Here is a 21054-nt window from a genome sequence, read left to right on the forward strand (position 1 = left end):
ACCCAAATGTTGCCATTTATGATGTTTTGGACAGGTTCACCGCTTCTAACATATTTCTCACTTTCCCTCTTTATTCCTCTGTTATTTGTGTAGTTTAAAAAAAGAAATCACCCCACCTTTGTAGTTTAATGGTTGTGCATATAAATAACTGTTCAATTTTTTTTTTTTCCTTTTTGTTGTTTATTTACTGTCATTTTTCTTTTGTACAATAAATCATTTATTTAGCTTATGGGATTGGTTGTTTTATTCTGAATATTTAGTGCATCTGTAGTAATCGCAAAGGAGCATTTTAAAATAAAAACAAAATACCAACGATCTGGTGGAACAGCAGCAAAAGTGGAAAATAGTCACAAAAGTCAACAAAATGACTCAGTAAATATGTCAAACAGTTTGTGTTAACTGAACAACTAATCATCTAAATCAAAGACAGAACAAAAAGGTTTTTAGTGACGAATGTGAAATGGCACAACACTAATTGTTCTATTTAACTCTCAAAAGTATTTGAATTGTACAGATGATCTTTTTTTTTTTAAACTCAAATCATTACTTTTTAATTCTGCATCGAAGCAATCTTTATGCCAATGTTGGCCAATGTGTTGCCTTTTCCCCCCAAACATATCTCATGATATGATACCTTCTCATGTATTATTAGCCATGTAAAAGAGCCAAAATATCTTCTTATAATTTATGAGTCATATATATATGAGATGAGCTGAGATGAGATACCTGCCTTAGTTCATGTGTATTTCAGAGTTTACTGTAACTGGAGCTGCATAATGCTGCAGAGCAGATATCCAGCACAGTTAGTCAGAATGAACAGTGAAACACAAAAGGTTAAAAATGGAATATACACAGGCAGAATTTAAGAGGTTACTATTTGCAATGTCAAGGTCAATATGTTTAATGAGATGCAGTAATGTTTTTATTCTATCCAGAAATGTGGTGTTTGAAGAGAAACAAGCTCTTCCCCAGTGAGGTGGACCTCTGTGCATGTGTTGAATCAAACACAATAGGGATTAAGATACACAGTGAATGACCTTAGTACTGCTAATAGTAGCACTACCACTGTGCTAATCTTTGAGTCGCACACACTCAAACACTGTCAGGTCTCTGTGTCTGCCCCGTGTGTCTCACCTCATGTTTCCAATGAACCAATGGCCTTCTCCCTCTGTGTGCTCCTATCGTTGTGTTCCACCTGTGTCCACCCCTTAGTTGTGTATTTAAACCCCTCTCCCTCAGTTCGTCTCGTCAACTTGTCTCTTTGTCGCTTCTCTCGTCGCCCTTGTGTCTCCTGGGTTTCCTCTTGTTCCCTGGACTGCAACAAACCTGGTTTTAACCTGGTTCTCTTTGAGTCTTGGGTCCATCGGCACACCACCTCCGATCCCTGACAGTAACACACACTCAGATGTTTACTCGAGCCACCAGAGGCATCATCCTGGTTCTTAATAAACAGTAACGGGCATCAGAAGTGGCAGGAAGCAGATTCACCGTGAGGCTAATTGGTGAAAGAGAGTACTCAGAGGACAAAGGTTTAGTGTTGGGGTTCGGCTTGCCATTATTTGGATTACATATAAGATCCAGCCTGACCCAATTAATATGCCACCTGATAGGAGCGCCTCTCATCAACCTAATTTAGAAAATCAATAGGGGACAATTGAGACTGAGAACGAAGCTCTTTACGGTTGCAAGCAGACAAAGACCACCCAGTACAAGCTCGAGGAGCCTGATGCCAGCAATGACATAAACCTTTTGACAAATCCTCACTCGACATAAACAAACATTCACACAGTCCCCTGGCCCTGAAGTGCATCAATGTGCCATACACATCATCATTCATACCCACCCGACATAGACAAGGGAGGACATTGATGGATGTTTTCATTGTTTTGCCACATAAGGACAAGTTGTACAAGTTGGACGTGAGGTGTTGGGTTGAATGCCGCACTCAAAGCCGTAGGACTGCTAACATCCTGAACTCTGACCCAACGTCATTAAATAAAGACTAAACTATGCCACCGAGGCACTTTTGCAGAAAAAAAAACAAAAAGTACAGTACAATGGGAATATTGAACATGTTTCAAAGTCCTCAAGAAAGACCAGCGGGGGCGAAGAAGATTTAAGGAGGAGCTTTATGGCAATTAGAGCCATAAAGTTTATGAAATATAAGATGTCAATCAACCGTCACATTTGAACTTTTGTTGAACAAGCACAGTGACCCTTGTTATTAAACAGTTCATGCACATCATTTGTTTAAACCATAAATCGCTTGTCTGACTTAAATTTTCTGCCTCTTTTTATATATTGCAGATATTTTCTCTAAAGTTGCATTTTTGACAAAACTTTATATTTTTATTTCAGTGAAACGGTTCACTAAAGTTATATTTTCACCCATTAATATACTCAAATCTTAAAAGCGTTGAAAATCAGTACTCGAGTACAATTTAGTTCTAAAGAAAAGAACTGTTGCTATAAATGCTCATATGAAACTTAATCATACTCTTCTCAAAAGCTATTCAATGTAGGTTTTACATCTTAATGGCAATAATTGCTTTGCAAAAGCTGGCATTCAATTCAATGTACGTGTATAAAATAGCTTCACCCAAGGCACATTTCTCAAAAAAATTAAGTATAAAAATACACATGATCAATTTGTTGAGTATGTAAATACATATATTAAACAAGAACTTTTACTCTTACAATAAGAAACCATTTAGATTTAAGCAAGAAAATCACAAGGTTTTGATAAGTTTCTTTTTATAGTCATTAGAGGCATGGAAAAGTAGGGTACATGAAAAGTAGGGTACATGAAGTGTATTCAGCCAACTCAAGAAGAAAATTTAATCCTAAGAAGAAAATGTTCACAAGCAAACAAAAATACAACTCAATTACTGTAATGCAGGTATCCATGATGCCTTACTTCCACTCCTGGTAGTACAGCTGCAACTTTATTGTACTGAATGTTTTAACAAAATCTTACATTTAATTGTATTTTTTTTAATCAATAAATAAATTGGATATATGCATAAAACATCCTTTTTAGAATTAGCAGAATTGTAACCGATATAAGTATTGTATCTTTCTCTTTTTTCTTTGCCCAGAGCAACTTGCAGCCTCTAAATTGTGTCTCCCTGCAGAAGTTTGGTGCCTCGGCTCTCTTGAATGACAGCTGTCACTCTTTTGTTGCTTCCAGTGCACCATCTGCTTCAAAGCTGACGATTGCTGGCTCTGCCGCCATTGGTGGTGTGATGCAGCCTTGCTGGGGCACGTCGCTGCTGTACAGTCCCACGGGCATAAGGTCATACCTGGAGACAAGATGACCACCCCTACCCTGAAGGATTTCCTTTCTAATTATCAGCCACAGATGTTAAGAAACAATGGTCCAAATTAGACTCGGGTGTAAACATCCTCTGTGGGACTTTTTTAAATGCTGTGAGCACTTTTTTTTTTTTTACTGTGGCGACTAAACAGTCGATATAACAATCTGCACGTCCCACCCACTTATATTGAATGCTTCTCCTAGGAGTGTTTGATCACTTGAAAGTTAATACATCAGTTAAGGAATATCTCTTTAAGCAACCACAGGAATCAGCCTGAGAGTGAAAAACAGAGCCTTTAATCCCACGTACTCTCTGCAGTCCTGGTAATATTCCTAAACTCCTTTTTGCAAAAACATCTTCAATCTGTATCACAAAAAGTCGTGCAAATGAAAACATAGAAATGTATAAACGGTGCAAATAATGAGCCCTGTGGTCAAACAAACAAACAAACAGATAACACAAGACAAATAATAAAACAATATAAACGTAAAGAATCTGCACGTTCAGCCTGTATAATTGAAGCAGTGGCAGAATTTCCTCTCTGTCGAATAGTTTCAGATAAAAATGGATTGTGATGATATAATAAAATCAGGAAGGTTATATGAGGACACAGCTGCAGTCCCTCTCTGATGTGGTAAGGCAGAACACACTGAAATACTCTAGGTCAATGATCAAACCTCCAAAAACACAACCTCTGATCAGTTTGGTCTTAACTCTGCTTTTAAACACAATCACTGTTCATGAGCAAGAAAATAGCCGAAGAAAAACAGAAGAAATGAATCAAAACCCTTCTGCCAGATTTAATACCAGACACCATGCACTTTCATGAATTTCAGAACCTAAAACTGTTTATATCTAACTTGGACAGACGTCCCCGTTAGTTTTTTGTTTTTCTTTAATTGAGCCTGAACTGTTAGCGTTCTCTGGATGTTCTACTTATGTGATGTTACATCCATGTTTGCTGAGTTCCACTCTGATTATCTCTTTTTATTTAAACCATTCATTGTGTACTGCACAGCAAAAAAAATAAAATAAAAGAGTAGAGTTACATTTATGAATGGTACTGCATTAACAGATTGGCCTCTCCACTGTGATGGCAGTGAACTAAAAACAATATTTACACCCACATAATGAGGATGACATAAAGATTAACTAAAGAAAAGAAAGCTCAACCGTTCATTTGTAACTCTTGCCAAGTGTTAATCATGTCCTGTAGATTTATGGCTTAATGAATCGTTGTGCCATAACAAGAAGCCAAAATATAGGAGTCGGTTTTTGAGATGCCATTGGTTACAGTGCTGACCAATAAAAAAGGGGTTGTGGATTTCTTTTTAGGCCTGGGCAGTCAGTGAAAGGCACTGTGGGGTCTCCATAGTTCACATGGCAAACTCTCAAACACCCACGGGTGTGTGTGTGTGTGTGTGTGTGTGTGTGTGTGTGTGCGTGTGTGCGCGCGCGCCCCCGTGGTAGGCAGGGGGTGTCCTCCCTCCCTCCTTCCCTCCCACCACTCTCCCTCCCCTGTCATGCCTTAACTGAGGCCAGTGTTGACACAGTGCTGGCCAATCTAATTTTGATTGTCAGGAGCAAGGAACGGTGATCCTCCCCCCGCCCCCTTGAGATCATCAAGTTCATTTCTCTGGTTGCATGGAGATTTTTTTTTTTTTTTTTTTTTTCCTTCCCTATCCCCCACTGCCCCTCCACTCCTCCACCCCTGCTCCCCATCTCCCCACCACTAGAACAATATTCAGCCGTTCCTGGGCCTCTCAGAGTGAGCTCACTGGAGTTAATCTCTCAGGCCTCGCTCCTCTCTATTGCTGCCTCTCTCTCCCTCGCACTCTCTCTCTCTCTTTCTATTCAAAAAGCCATTCGAGAACAGCTTGAATTAGTGACAGTTATTATTCAGACTAATGAGTAAAATCTCAAAGGCAACAAAAGTGGACTGTGACATCAGCTACATCAGCATTCATAAATCATTCATTCTTGGCAACAGGGATTTATTAATAAGCGGGTGACAAATATAATTGTTCTGCACTTTTGTGTACGGAAAAAAAATATGATTTCTGTGCACACAATAGGGGTGGCAAGAACTGCTGATATCTGCCATGATGGCGTGAAACATTTAGAGGCAAATCTGTGAAATGTCACGAATCCTTCATTGTTTTCCCAGATCTGTAGCATCAGAAAAGACAGATGGCCCTTCACACATTTGTTTGAGCGTGTGTGTGTGTGTGTGCGTGTGTGTGTGTGAGTGTGTGTGTGTGTGTGTGTGTGTGTGTGTGTGTGTGTGTGTGTGTGTGTGTGTGTGTGTTTGTTTTGTCATGTTTCGGAGACAATTGAAAAAGCGTCAGGAGTTGGCCAAAAACCATACTTTTAAATTGAATTATTTTTTTTCCTTCTTCAAATTATTTAAAAATGGGACACAGGGAAATAAAATCACTATTTATTTATTTTTCTGGACTAAATGATAAATGACCACATATCAGTAAATTATAACTCATTCATTATTTATGCATTCTATGATACACCAATTTAGTTCCATGCTTTCCATCATTCGTGATTTAGGTATGCATGGTGAGTTAATGCAAAAAAGGCTTACTTAATGTCTTTTGTGTGCGTGTGTGTGTGTGTGTGTGTGTGTGGGGGGGGGGGGGGGGTGCACAATGACAAGCTATGACATTTGGTGGACGCCTCTGAGCCGGTGTAATCAAATTCAGGCAGGTGGAGACATTAAGACAGACGTTCATTTTCTCAATAAATTCTCTGTCAATGAGATGCAGTGACAGTCCTGCACCATGTGTCTTTGTGTTGTAATTAAAACGGAAATCCAAAAGCCATAATGATATTAGGGAAAGAAATTTTCTTGAGTGGATCAGTCAAGCTGCTTAAATGAAAAGCCAAAGGACAATGGGGGTGACCGGCTTCAATACTGCATAACAGATCCTTTGATATTATCAAAATGCAGATTTTTTTTTTTTAATTCCCTTGTTAAACAATGAATGACATGTACAACTAAGGTACGCCTTGCTAACTTATATCCACCTTTTTTTCCCAACCATTGCTCTTTGTGTTCTCGCAGTTGTTTCACGAATAAGCAGAGATCAGTTGCAGTTGCAGAAACTGCAGATGGGCAGCATTCCCATGCAGTTCAACAGCCCGGCCAGATGGGGGCAATGCAACTAAGGGTCAAAGTTTAAGTCTTTACATTGCCTTAATCCCACAATCACTGCCATCTGTGCCAGTGGTTCATTTTTGACATGGCAGCAGGTGATATTTATGAACTAGATTTAGGTTATATAAAACCACTAAAAACAAAAATGATCCACTATTAATACTATATATCAATGTAGTACAGTACTGAGCTGTCATAATATAGGCACAAATCATTTTCAGTCATGTAGAAATCAGAGTGAATTGATGTGGCTAATGTAGATAGATGGCCTAATACACTAAATCACACTTTGAGCTCTTCCTCATTCATCACCTTTTCATTTTTTACATTGTCAAAAACTTCTTCAAACACAGATGGAGTGATCCGGGGATGAGGGGGCATACCAACAAATAACAATTACATTTCAGTCTTGTGCTTTGTTCTATTTGAAAAGAGATATCTCATAATACACTTGTTTAATAGTATTTTCTTTGGCATTAACAAAAGTTTTGAAACAAATAGAGGGGAAAAAGTGCAAAACTGACAGAACTGACAATTTCTTTGAACTTTAATTACACTTACAACTAGTTTTATGCAACATCGTGCAACATAAAAGCGGCCAAGCAATTTTTTTCAAGATAATATCTATAGTTTGACCTCTTTAGAAACTTCCGGTTTAAGACTATTAAGAGTGAACAACTTTGGGTTTGCAAATTCAACTGTGAACATTTTGTCTCCAAAAACGGCAAAGAACAGTTTGCACTTGAGCCGTGAGAGCACAACTGCCGCTTGTCACAAGCCATCTTCACATCACAGAAAACTATTTCAAATTGAAAGATCAAAGGTGAAAGGTCAGAATTATTTGGTCAGGGGTGGTGGGTTCACTGGGGGGGGGGGGGGGGGGGGGGACCTGACCAAAACAAAACCGCAACCTCAAAAACAAAACACAAACTAGATTCAAAAAGACACTCGTACCTGCTCAGAAATTGCACCCCTTAATTGTGATTTTTTTCTTTTCTTTTTTAAATGCATGCCTAAAAGTCTGTCGGCAAAAATTTAAAAAGGGGGAAGGGTGGTGCGCTCAGTCGTAGGTGCGTGATTTGCAAGCTGTCAGATGACGGCCGTGCGGATGAAGAGCAGTACACCCTATTCTCAGTCCAGTGCTAGGTGATCCCCACCCCCTCACTCAAACGCCTCTCCAGACCCCATGGGAGGAGGTCTGTTGCGCTGTGGCCACACTAAATCAACATCGTCCTAATGAGGTGTCACACTTGACCCCCAGCAGCCTCAGCCCCTCACATGGGTGTCAGAGGCACAATGAGCGACCCTCCATCTCCAGCGCCTGGCTGACACATTTTGATTCATGAGAGAGCCTGGGCCCTGTCAGGTCCAAATTACCCCTATCAAAATGCCACCATCAACACATTCATCAACCCAACCTCTGAATCCACCTTTTGTCTTTCTCTTCAAACACAATTCTTCTCCAAAATCAACAATTCTTCCATGCCTGTACTGTGCATGCATGTGCCAACCCTCCCAAAAGCGCAAACTTTTCACGTGCTCCCATCTCTCGACGTTTTACATGCAAATGCATGTTCCCACTGATTACCATCCATTAACACTTGAAGTGATCATGCCCGCCTCTCTTTGGCCGAGGTCCAGCCTTCTGCTTCATAATGGCTCTCTGAGTGATGAACTCTGTGTCCCCCAGGTGCTGGTGAGCCTGTCCTCTGACCTACTGACCCAAAACACTTCTAATATGAACAGGTCTGCACAGCTAATAACAAAACTGAGACTGACGTCTGCATGATCTGACACATTGACGCAAAACAGAGACATGTCGCTTACTCATAGCACGAGGTGACACAAAGTGCCTTCAGTTTAATCAGCTCATTACATCAAAGGTAAAAGGGATCACACAGTGATAGTACAAGTCCAGAGAAACCCTCAGGTGAGGATTGTCATTGGGGGAAATCTGTTCGTTGGTCCCCTCAAGATTAGCTCCATCATTGTGAACACAGCTGAGACTTTCACCTTCCAGGGATCAACCCAGGATAAGATCATCTCCCACCTCGTCAACAAGACTCAGCAGCAGATGCTCTCGCCGAGTCAAGTGCGAAGGCTCAATGTCAACCACCGATCGTTGCATACTCGTTAGATAAGCGATCAAAAGCAGTGTCACATCCTTTGTTACAGTTGGGTACAGCCTTGTTCCTCACTTTGCAAGGACAAACTGCAGCATGTTGGCCCCTTGCTGAGAAGATCATTTACTGTAGTTGACACTCATCTCATGCCACCGAGGCAACCATCTGCTCCAAAAACTTCCCCCTGGGAGTCGAGTAAACCCAGTATTCCTGTCAACTCGCTGGCGTCGTCTCTCGCAGCAACAAATGTCCATAATTTCATCCTCATGACGAACCAAAACGGTCATGAAACGACCACCATCTTGTTCGTCTACCAGTTTACAGTCAGTTCACAGTGGATATTTCCGTGGTTGGATTTTAGCAGTAAATAGATACGATCATTAAGGTTAACGGGCTCACACTCTGCTTCACCTCAGCACCATAAAGTAATCCAAATGGTAACAGCAGTAAAAACTAAATAACAATGGCAATGAATGATAATAAACACAGTGTGTTTCTAATGAACCTCATTGCAAATGGGTCATAAACTGCAGTTCATGTAAAGCATTAATGAAAAGTGATAAAAAAATGCAAGTTACAACCCAGCACCAGTAACATTTATGTAGCAAATCAAAGGTATCTCGTATGTAATTTGTAAGCAGATTTAAATAAGGACATGATAAATCAATCTAACAAGCAGTAGCGCTATTATATATTTTGTGATTGCAAAAGTAAAATATACTCTGGATTTAATCATATATATACATATATTGCACACTACACAGACTATGCTCGCTTATTAGATGAATAAATCTTAATGAGTTATGCTTTGTTTATGAACATTAGTTGTGTTTCCTGGTACCTGTTGCAAATCACCATCCGACCACGAGACATCTCTGAAGCAGCTTTCAGTGAATGAGTGAATGTCAGAAGTGACGGTTCACGTTCACAAATCTGTCAATGTTGTCATCAGTGTTCTTCAGGGGGTTATTATTGTTTACGTGGTTGTTTTCAGATCTGAATCAGTTTTATAGGTTTTATTGATGCAGCAGGAAAGGATGTCTCCTCTCGCATTCCCAAATTCAACTATTTACCTTGATGACAAGCACAATAAGAAAATGTAATTGACCAGGAACGTCCAGTGGTGTTTAGCAGGTCCTTAATGCTGTCTGAGAGGATGCTGCTGTATGAGGTGAGAGGGTGGCATAATCCAGCAACTGCCTTCACCCCTGGCAAAGAGATCTCCCAGATGGCCTGCTATCAAAATTCATGGTCAGCATCTCAGAAACGGGGGCAACTGTAGTGAAGGTGTTTCATGCCAGGAATGTTCAAATACTACTTTGAAGATGCTCAGGCAGCAACATCACCATTCAAATAGCTACATGGGAAAGTATGGGAAATAAAGTTCACAGTGGAGAGAGCGTCGAACATCCAGCAGTCCCCTCTTTCGAGCATAAACTTTTCCGTGAGGCCAGACGTGGGCGGAAGCTTGGGGACACAAGGGAAGTGGAGTAGATACAGATGATGGAGCAGACATGGGTGCCAGGGTCGCAATGAGGTTGTTGAACTACTTGACTATGAAGAGCACTTGGCCAGTGAGCGACGACAAGGAAACATCCTAATGCTCAGCAAAGCCATGTGGTCCAGATCAACGTCTCCGGGCCGCTGACATTGTGGGCCGGCCTGTTTACTTATAGCTCCAAAGTAGGCTGGGTCATCTTGACCGATTTGTACTGTCATGATGGAAACACAGACACAAATGAACAACTCTTGATGGATAAGGATTTATCCAAACATCAGGAAATGGTACAGATGGGTAATATGAGAGGCAAAGTCAAAAGGCAGGCAAAAGTTCAAAACAAGGCCTTGACTATAAAACATGGTAACTTGGTAAAGGGAAATCTTGACAGAACCTCAGACAGAAAGATGAACTGGAATGGATGGAGACAGAGAGAACAGACTATGGGCCAAATTATAATTAGTTAGGTTGGTTGGTTAGACGATGACCTGGGTGGAAGTTACAACAAAGGCACACCCAGCCACCAAAGAGAACACTACACTCAGTAAAAAACCTACGGAAACATGAATCCAAACATAAGAAGATATGGCATCATATACCTCGCAGAGTTATGGATCCATGATACAAAGCAACATACAGTAGGTGAGAAACACGACTGAGGCTTTCAGTCTTCATCAAGGGTCTCAAACAAGGTCTGTGGGTCTAAATCAGCCACCGATCCAGCCCGCCAAACCACCAGGCATATTGTCAAAATTCCAAAGAAAACATTGATTTAATTGGAAAAAATACTTCTTATCTCACGCAACATAACATTGAAATATCGACAACGCTGCCATGAAAAATAGGTACTTTTAAAGCCATGCTTTCGGAGTGAGTTGCATAAAGCAACAGCTAAAGGAGATGTTTTCTGGACATTTTCACTGTATATTGCACCAGTATGTACTATTAAAATTTGCTTCATGTTGAGATTCTAGTAACTTTCAATAATATTGCTTTGGTTTTTGGAACACATAGACATTTTCATCGCGAATACGCTGCGCTACAACAAAGATCAACTTCAAACTTCGAATGTAAAGGTTATTTTGACACTATTTTTATCGGCCTGGCCCACTCACGATGAAATTGGGCTGTGTGTGGCCTCTGAACTAAAATATGTTTGACACTCCTGGTCTATAAATGATGTCTGGTCTTGGTTTTGCTTAACAACAGAAGGGTTCAGCTTGTGTTCAGTTGTATAAACAGAAAGAAAGGCCAGCTGTAAAAGTTACAAAAACTGAAGTTGTACACAACAGTATGAGTGCTTTCTTCACAACAACCAAGGCAAAATGAACCTCGCTGCTATTCAAACATGTTTCTTGAAAGCAAAACAAGGAGAAAATAGTTCAGCAACCTCAGCTACCATTTAGTAAACTTTCCATGCTAACATTTATTACCATTATGTGGCACTAACAAAACCCCCAAAACACTTGTTTCTCTTTTTTTTTAATGTAATTTATTTCAAACAGAAAATAAATTATTTTAGATCGGGGACTTCTTAAATGTAAAATGCTGTTGAGATTTGTCTCCAAAAACTAAATAGAAAAAAAAATTAGCCTGGGACCCTCCATTTTATTTTGCCGTGGCCCCGCTCTAAAGCTCTCTGGTGCCCCACAGAGGAGGTTCGTCCCTCATTATCAGCTCCCGTCATGCATATTAGCTGTGATGAAGGAGAGTCAAACAACTGGCAGTTGTTGTCCATGACAGCCAGAAAGTATTGTTTATCAAAGTTCAGGAGTTATAGGCTTCAATTGGTATTTTTAACTGTGACTGTGACTGTGACCAATTTATTGTCATTGTTTAACTCCCCATAATCCTGATTGTTTGTTACCACAGAGTATGTGTTACTCTAATTTATTGTCATGTTGTTTGTATGTAAATGGGACTAAAATCAAGGATAGACCATGAGGAAAACGGGTTGAAATGGGGAAGTATTTTCCACAAAAGGGCACAGATAAAAGCCCCCAACCACTTAAAATGAAAGATAATGGAAAACTGAGGCCGTGCAACCCTTTGTGTCACAGGAACCTTTTGATTCAGCTGAACTGCTAAAACAAGAACCTTTCACACCCAAACAATGGACTCCCTTTCTGAAACTTCACATTCGACAAGTGAGGAGCAAATTGTGCACTTGTGTGTATGTGTGTGGAGCACTGTGCATGTGTATGAGTGCGCACGTGTGTGCCTGTGACCCCCCCCCCCAACCCCCCTCCGCTACCCCCCCCCCCCCCCCCCGCCCTCATGTCCAACAATCACCCTGATGCATACCACCCTTTCTCTACTCAAATGAAAACAGGATAAAAAGGAAAAGAGAAATCATCTACTGTTGAAGTACTTTACGAGATCCTCCTCTAAACAGAAAAAAGGACTAAGTATCCATGGGAATCTTAGCACGTTAGGGAGGCCTTTCTCCCTTCCTCTCATCCGCTCTCCCCCGCTGCACCCATGCACCAATGCAATTGTTTATTTTCTCCTATTGAGGTTGCTCCATTCACTGGCTCTCACATTTACTCTGCTCAATTGGAGTGAGACAGCACTTATTCGAGGAGAGGAATGTAGCGTTCCACTGACAGAGCAGCAAGAATGCAGAAGAAATAATTAAAACTTTTTTTTTTTCCAAGGCAAAGGTACAGCTGAGCACGAGGGGAGAACGACGTCAAACCGAACAATGAGGACTGACAGGATTTTCTGTCGTGATGAGTATATCCACACATCACCTTGACACTACAAAGTAGAGGGGTGTTTGAATAAGGCACAATGTTGGAAAGTGGAGCAGGGATCCCATAAGGAGGTCATTCATTCGCCATGCTTTCTTAACTGAAACGCCCCGCGGAACAATGACGCGTTTTCCAGCCTCTTGTAAGACGTGCCCTGTTCTCCAACCTCACTTTTCCCGGCCCCAACACAATAGCCGTGAGCTGGACCACAGAGTTCATTTCTCATGTCTTGAAGAGGTTGTCATAATGACAGCTTCCTCCTCGGCAACAATGCACATGGCTGTCAAAGCCTCCTCTGTCCTTGCAGTTTTATGCTATCATTCGCTAATCAGTGAGACATTGCTCAAAATCTGATACACACTCCGGCTTAAAAAGTGATGACTCACACTGACACTAGTGGGGTATTTCTTTCTTTCTCAAAAAAAAAAGAAATGGTGGGTGCACAGTGTTGCGTTTTAGTGTGCAGTTGCCCTGCTTGTTTGCATGTGATTATGAGTGTTTTGTCCAGCAACTTAAAAAAGAGAAAAGGCTTCTTCTAAGCCTCACTTTATCACTTAAGTTGCTCGTGAGACACACAGGATACTCAGCAGCACATATGAGCTTCAAGGTGCAGGTAACATTTGTTGTTTCAATGAGGCTTTGGTTGAAGGAGTGAGTGAATCATGCAGCAACACGGCTTAATAGGCTGTGTTGTAAGGGTGAAAACATGGGAACACATTTGTGGACTGAAACACAAAACCTTTCGAACAGAGCAGGCAGAAATAAGGAAATTACATTTTGAGGAAACAAAATGACATGATACTGAGTGCAATCATACTTCCTTTAACAGTGATCCACTGCAGGGACAAAGGTGATACTAAACCACAAAAGTCAACTATTGAAAAGAAAGAGCATATAAACATACAAAAAAAAGAAAATAGGTCTGACAGGATGTGGATGCATCCAAAAAATAACGTGACACAGATTCTACCTGTATATTTTAGATTTCACATTGAAAGTAAAAGTAGTTTGGTGTGTGATTATCTTTGTGTTTCCTTTTTATAGAAGTTGTACTGTCCCATTTGTTTGGTGTTGTTACTGAAAACACGACATTATCTTTTTAGCTTTGCTATATCTATTCCTGTGGAGACTATAGAAAAGACACCGTATGTCCGTCCCTAACGCTAACCTGAAACACTTAAAGGCGAAGATTAATAGAAGCACCTCCTTCATTTCTTTCTATAATTGAAAGAGAATCAAATCAAAGCTTGTCTCTGTGAACAAATTATTTTATTCTCATTCCTTAATGCGTATCTTAGAAGACAATGGAGTTTTTTGATAATTTATCCAAAAGTGTTTTTCAACTGTGTCCGTTGACGAATTGCTCTTAATTTCCTCATGAATGTCTGATTAAAGAGGCTGGACGACACAATGCAGTGGATCTTGACTATTCCGTTGCTCGTCAGGTCTGCAGAGGAGAGGTCACATAGGTTAAAAAGAACAACATTTAAATCTCACCTGCCCTCTACTGGTCAGAAGCAACTAATACACTGAAAAACATGACTTTTCTGGGGTGGGCTATGTAAGACAGTTCAAATGCATTTGTCTTCTTTTTTGACTTGATTGAACATTTAAAAAATCATTCACATTTTGTGGGTCCAGTGAAATACGTTGACACTTTTTGCACTGAGGAAACTATAAGAAGATCCTTTGTAAACATGTACTAGTCACAACATGGAAATAGGCACCGGTGAAGTGTAATATTAGTTTATCACATATGAAATCAAACCTTTTTGTAAAAATAATAATAATAAATGTTCCTGAGGATCTAAATCAGTTTGTAAAACCGTCAAAGCAAGTTATCTTTGACATATGAACACTGAATGCCGACAGGTGAGAGGGCAAAACCTGAAAGAGGATCTCTATTTTTCTTTGTGGTTTTCCTCTTGTAATCTTTTACCAGAGGCACGTTGGCGTCACAGACCGACCACACTCACTCTGCACAGCAGCTGCACTGACGAGCTCCTCTACCAGCTCTTAGAATGGATTACTATGACAATTACTCTGATTACAAATACGACTACGACCTTGACGACTCTTCCGCCGTTGGATCGTTGAATTTCAGCTTTAACCTGGACTGCCAGAGCACACACCTCCAAGGCTCCCACGTCTTCTTGCCTTTCTTGTATTACCTCATATTTTTCACTGGATTCTTCGGAAATCTTTTCGTAGTCTTCATTGTGGGAAGGAGAGGCGGCCAAGGTGGGCGTCTGGTGGACACCTTCGTCATTAACCTGGCCCTGGCGGACCTCATCTTCGTCTGCACTCTGCCTCTGTGGGCGATCTCTGCCAGCCAGAACGGCAACTGGAACTTTGGACCAGCCGGGGACTTGCTGTGCAAGCTGAGCAGCTACATCATTGCCGTGAACCGCTTCTCCAACATCTTCTTCCTCACCTGCATGAGCGTCGACCGCTACCTTGCTATAGTCAGACTGATGGATTCAAGGTACCTCAGGAGTAGCAGGTGCATCCGCGCGACTTGCGCTGCAGTCTGGGCGACCTCCCTGGTGATGGGCATCCCGTCTCTGGTGTACCGAAGTGTCGAGCCAAACGGAGACGAGCAGTCCTGCGTGGAAGATAACCACTCGGCGTTTTTTCTTGGCATGAGCCTGACCATGGCACTTCTCACCTTTGTGTTGCCTGTTCTAGTCATCGTTCTCTGCTACGGCACCGTCATCAGACACCTGGACCAGCACTGCATCGCAGCTGGAAATCCTCGAGCGGAGGCCCGTCGCAGGCACTCTCTCAAAATGGTACTCTGCATCGTTGTGACCTTCATCGTGTCCTGGCTGCCCTTCAACACTTTCAAAGCCATCATAATTGTCTCGCACATCTCAAAAGCCGATCTGAGCTGCGTTACGTGGCTGAGGGACGGGCTTCTAATCTCATGCTGCCTGGCTTTCTTAAACAGCTGCGTGAATCCCTTCATTTACTTTTTCTTGGACCGTCACTTCAGAAAACGCGCCGCACTCCTGTACCGTCACTGCAATGGAAAGTCACTGCAGGGCTACAATTCCTCGGCTTCAGTCACCAACACGGGCACGTCAGAGAGCTTTGCGACAAACGGTGGGAGATCTCGGCTTCAGTCATTCTAGCGCAAGAAGAAGACCCGGCGAAAGCTGGTACTGTCACTGTTACGTCCGCCAAGAACGTAAGGAAATCATGGGAGTTTATTTGTTTGCCCATCTGTACGTCTGTTTGCAAGATTGCGTCATAAATACTGCACGGATTTGTATTTTTTTTTTGTCAACATTTTCGCCACAGATCGATATTAGGCCATGGAAGATTGCAATAAATTTCGTAGGTGCGCTGGAAACGTTATATTTCTGAGTCCAGGTCAACCTTTAGCAGACATCAGAAATCTCTGATTGCTCTTGTTGTATAATGTGACAGCTTAGCTTCTTATCTCTGGCTTAGTTTTCACAGTTAATGTTTGCAACAACAAAAAATCACAGCAAGGAAAGATTTTTTTTTTTATTTCTTTCATGTATATTTTGTGTCATTTATTTTTAATTTCCAAAATATGAAATGCTGTTTATACTGCTTGTGTGTGTGTGTGTGTGTGTGTGGGGGGGGGGGGGGGGGGGGGGGGGGGGGGGGGGCTCAAATTAAAATGAGTATTCATTGATATCTTGTCTGTATGTACCTTTTAAGCATTAACAAGGTAGTATTTTACCAAATTATGGTTGTGAATGTTTTTTTAATATTGTAGCTTTGTTCTGAAATGTGTTTATTGTTTTTGTTGAAAAATGTTCCTTACATTAAAAGAAATAAAAAAAGATCTATGTTTTGTTGGAATGAAAAAAGGCTCTTCTTGCATGGCATTTTGGTGCATTAAAGGTTTTAATTGTAAGAGGCATCATTTAAATAAATCCTAATCATTTATTACATTACAATTTTACCACCAAAAACCTGGATCAAACACAGACAAACCAATGGTCCAAATCAATTAATTTATCATGTAATATGAATATTCAAGGGTTTTGTTCAACAAACTTTTAATACAATTCACTGAGAGCATTGAATACAGACTTGTTTGCATTTATGTGCATATTTTTAATAAATCCCTTTCATCAGCCGGAACCTATACCTATGCAGAATATTTAAATTGACTACAAAAGGATGAATTACATAAAATTCCCATGAGTTAGACTCCCTTGTATTAGTTTGAGCTGTGTGAGTGTAAAAGAAATAATTTATTTATTTATTATTTATATTGGCTCTAACACTTGAACAGTTTTTAAATATTGAAACAATTCTCCAAAAATGTGGATGGATTTAGTTCATTTTGATTTTGAATGATTGAGGAAATTAATTTAAGATTGAAACAATGTTTTGTAAAGATCCAATAAATACAATTTGCAGACCAACAGAAAAAAAATATTTGGACTGAAAAACTGACATACTACAAAAATATATCCTTTTTTTATGATGTTATTATTTAATTACCCAAATAAGGTAATTTGATTTATTCAAACTCACTTGATTGCAAGTGACAATCACTATATATTTTGGAAGATATTATGAAATATACAGAAATAGAAATCATTTATTCCATACAAAACAATAAAAAATAGTACTCTCCTAATGAGTAAAATCTGTGAAGACAGTGTGAGACATACAATCACACACATTCACATTCACATTCACACCTCAAATGCAAGTTTTTGCATCGTGGGAGAAAACCAGAATACCCAGACAAAACTGAAGTCCACACAGAAAACATGCAAACTCACCACAGAAAGGCTCCAAGCCCAGACCCAAACAGTGAAGGGTGTTCAGTGTTATTTGACAATAATTAAGCAGTAATGATTATTTTATGATTACAGAGTTCACATATGGATTGTTAATTGTACACAACATGCAAACCACGAGGAAAAGGTGAAAACAAGAAACACTCAATCGTACCAGACAGTAACCCTGAAACCCAGTGCTCCCCGTCAGAGATTAATGCAACAGGAAACTTTTTATTTGTCAGAGTGGAGGAGGACAGAAATTCTCATGTGAAATTTTAGAGTGCGAGACAAAAAACACTGAAAATAAAGGTTCTCAGGCGACTATTTGCCCCTGACAGCAAAAACAAAATCTGTGTGATCTCGAGAGGAAGTGTACTTGTACTTGCCTCCTGGTGTGTTTGAGAGAACTTGTTTACTGATCATGGAGTGTGGTCAGTGGTGGTGAAAGGCTCCCCTCAAGGCTCAGTGAAACTTCTCAGAACTCAAAGGTTTGCACAACTCACATGTAGCCAAGCTTCTTTTGAAAGTTCAAATGTTCACGTGTGCCCACTTGTTTTTCAGTTGATGGCACATTATGAATCTGGTTGTTTCAAAAACGGAGTAAATGTGGTGAGATGCCACGCGGTGGGTGCAGTGGATCAGGAAATCCCCCCCCCCCCTCTTCTCCGTTATAAAGTGGCTGATTTGTTTCTCTTACAATGACAGGCATTTGACCTTCGGCACCTCATCAGATGAGAAACCAGATCAACTGCCAACGTATTGTTTGTGTGTAGACAGCAGTGCCACATATAGTTTGGTGAACTTCACATGAATGATTACTTTTTCTGTAGTGTGTCCAGATTGTACCCACTCCATAAGATTAAAAACTATAAAATTATTCATTTTCTATCTGTCTAGAATGCAAGTTTATGTTTATTGAAGTCCACTTCAAGGTCGGCCGGCGCTTTTTATGTGTGAAATTTGCATGTTTTGCCCGACGACTTCTATCTACTCCAGAGATGCTTGTTAAAAAAAATAAAAAAAATAAAAATATAAATATATAGATATAGATAAAAGAGGGATGGAGTTTTCTGTCGTGTCGCTTACACATCATGACTGCTGACAAAAAAAAAATCTGACATTTGTTGAAATTATTTTCAGAGACTCCACATCAATTACTTCTAAAGCATTACCCAAAGATTAAAAGCTTTTAATAGTTATTATGTCGATTTTCTGTTGTGAAATTATATTTATTTTCGAAATGTATTGCACCCCAGCTATGGAAGGGATTTAGTGATGAACAAAGCCTGGTAAGGCTTCAGTGGCACACACAAACCAAAGGTCAGATGTTGGTACGCTCAACAGAGTTTCCCTACAGGTGTGGTGCTTTCTTTTCTGTCACAGTTGAAATGAAATTATGAAGCAGAAACATTCTCAGAAGACAACCGTAGCTCTACGTTATGTGGCAATGAGTTTCATATTATAAACACTTCTGAACTCTGTTTGGCTTTCTGAGATGTGTGAACAAGCTGTTAACTTGCAAAATGAGCAGAGGCGTTTTTTTTCTTCTTTCATGTACAGTGAATGGAAACAGCAAAACAACTTTCAAAAAGAAAAAAATGTTCATACAATACTGGAACAAGGCGATTAACTGCTTGCAATACTGACACCAGGTCATCAGTTAAAAAAACTAAAAGTTAAAAATGTTCTTACATAATTACTATATTAAATTTACAGTGTAAAAACACAAACATCCTTTTGCTCCAGGGTTTAAAATAGTGGTTTTCACCAATATTCACATAACTCTAGTAAGATGTTTACCCTGTAGCTAATAACTGTTTTTTTTAAGACAGAAGTCCTTTAAATGTTTACTAGTTTTACCACAGTATCATTTTTATCTATTTTGCAAAATTTGAATGTCGACATATTATATAGGTAAATACTATTTAATCATGGCGTAGCAATCAAAGCTAAAACATTGGTAATTATTGAAAGTACTTTGGACTTTTATATGAGAATTCTGGAAAAAGTAGTAATTTTACTTGATACTAAATTAAATTCAAGCAATGTAACGGTAGTTGTGCTGAAATACAAGTTTTCAGTCCTCTCCCCTCTGCTTTGCTCAGAGGTCCCACAAAAATCACAGCTCACATGATTATAATATGGAACTTTCATTGTAATAAACTCTTATGTTTGAGGAAAAAAGTGCCCTGTTCTGTTTTGATGTTGTTGTTTCTAACTGTGTAACTACAATCGGCAACATCACTCACAGATCATGCCAACGGCACATCTCGAAATGAAATAGCTGGCTATGGTTTCCTTTTTTGACACAAAATATGAAGTCAGCAGCACTGAAAAGATAGGAGTGAAGATTAAAAACTATCCATTTCAGACATATTTGAGCTTTCTTGTTTCATGTCTTCATGTTTTGAGCATCAAATGAACTGTTATTAATAACCACTGTGGATTTCACAATGCCAAACAAACACGTTAGAATTGTCAAGCAGAAAAGGTGAGGAGACCCCCTAGTCGTTATCTTTAGATAACAATACTTGAAGCCGAATGGAGGATTTTGAACAGCGGTCCCTACTGACAGATCTAGGTTATGTGGTGTCTTCACATAAAGTGACCAGTTCATCCCTGTTGTTTACACTGAGGTAATTAATTTATACAACAAAATAGCATACATGGGTACATAGCCAATGTGCAGAGTCATCATAAACACAACAAACAGAAATAAAAGAAATTGCATGTCCATAACAAAAGAAGTGACATATATGGATATTGGTCAAAGTAGCATTCATGCTCATGTTGAAAATTGAAGGGATTTCACTTGCCAATTTGACCTTTTACTCCTAATATTGCAGTTTCAGTCATTAAAATCCACGATGGAATTTGCATGAAGAAATAATACCTTTCAGATTCTGTATATCTTTTGACTACTTGGTGGACATATACAGTAAATGCAGGCTTTGAAATTGAACATGGGTTTAAATGTGGGAGTGTGTGACTGCCTGTCTGGACGACTCCCATGATGAGCAAGGGTGTGCAAAGTAAAGATGTTTACTCCTAATTTGAGGATTATTTATTGACAGTTATTGGCAGTTTTACAGCGTTACAAATAATCCCAGTTTAAAACTGTTCTTTTAAAGAACTTATTTAACAAGTATACGCACATTAATTGCCATCATCACTGTCATTACTTATACTTGTTTTAAACACTGCCGAGCTGTTTCTGTGGCTCAAGATGTGTTCACGCTATCAGCAAACAATATATTACCTTAATTAGATCTCACTGCTGCTGTCTACCTGTTAATGGTTTATCTGGGCTGTTTAGATGTCGCTTCTTCTCTTCATTGTTCATTCCTTAACTATTTAAGAACAAGTGTTAAGCCCAGTTATGCATCGCTGCCTAAACTGGTTCCCTCTGAGCACATGCT

The 21054-nt window shown here is 39.9% G+C and overlaps 1 protein-coding gene across 1 annotated transcript; it reads left to right on the forward strand.

Annotated features, from left to right (window-relative positions):
• Nucleotides 1-14881: 14881 nt before the first annotated feature.
• gpr25 (G protein-coupled receptor 25) lies at nt 14882-15994 on the forward strand (the record flags this gene model as incomplete). The annotated part of the gene is made up of 1 exon (XM_080495446.1): nt 14882-15994. The coding sequence occupies one exon, from the start codon at nt 14882-14884 to the stop codon at nt 15992-15994; it is 1113 nt and encodes a 370-aa protein (XP_080351572.1).
• Nucleotides 15995-21054: the final 5060 nt, after the last annotated feature.

The sequence above is a fragment of the Blennius ocellaris genome (genome assembly GCF_963422515.1).
Source record: "Blennius ocellaris genome assembly, chromosome: 4".
Taxonomy (NCBI): domain Eukaryota; kingdom Metazoa; phylum Chordata; class Actinopteri; order Blenniiformes; family Blenniidae; genus Blennius; species Blennius ocellaris.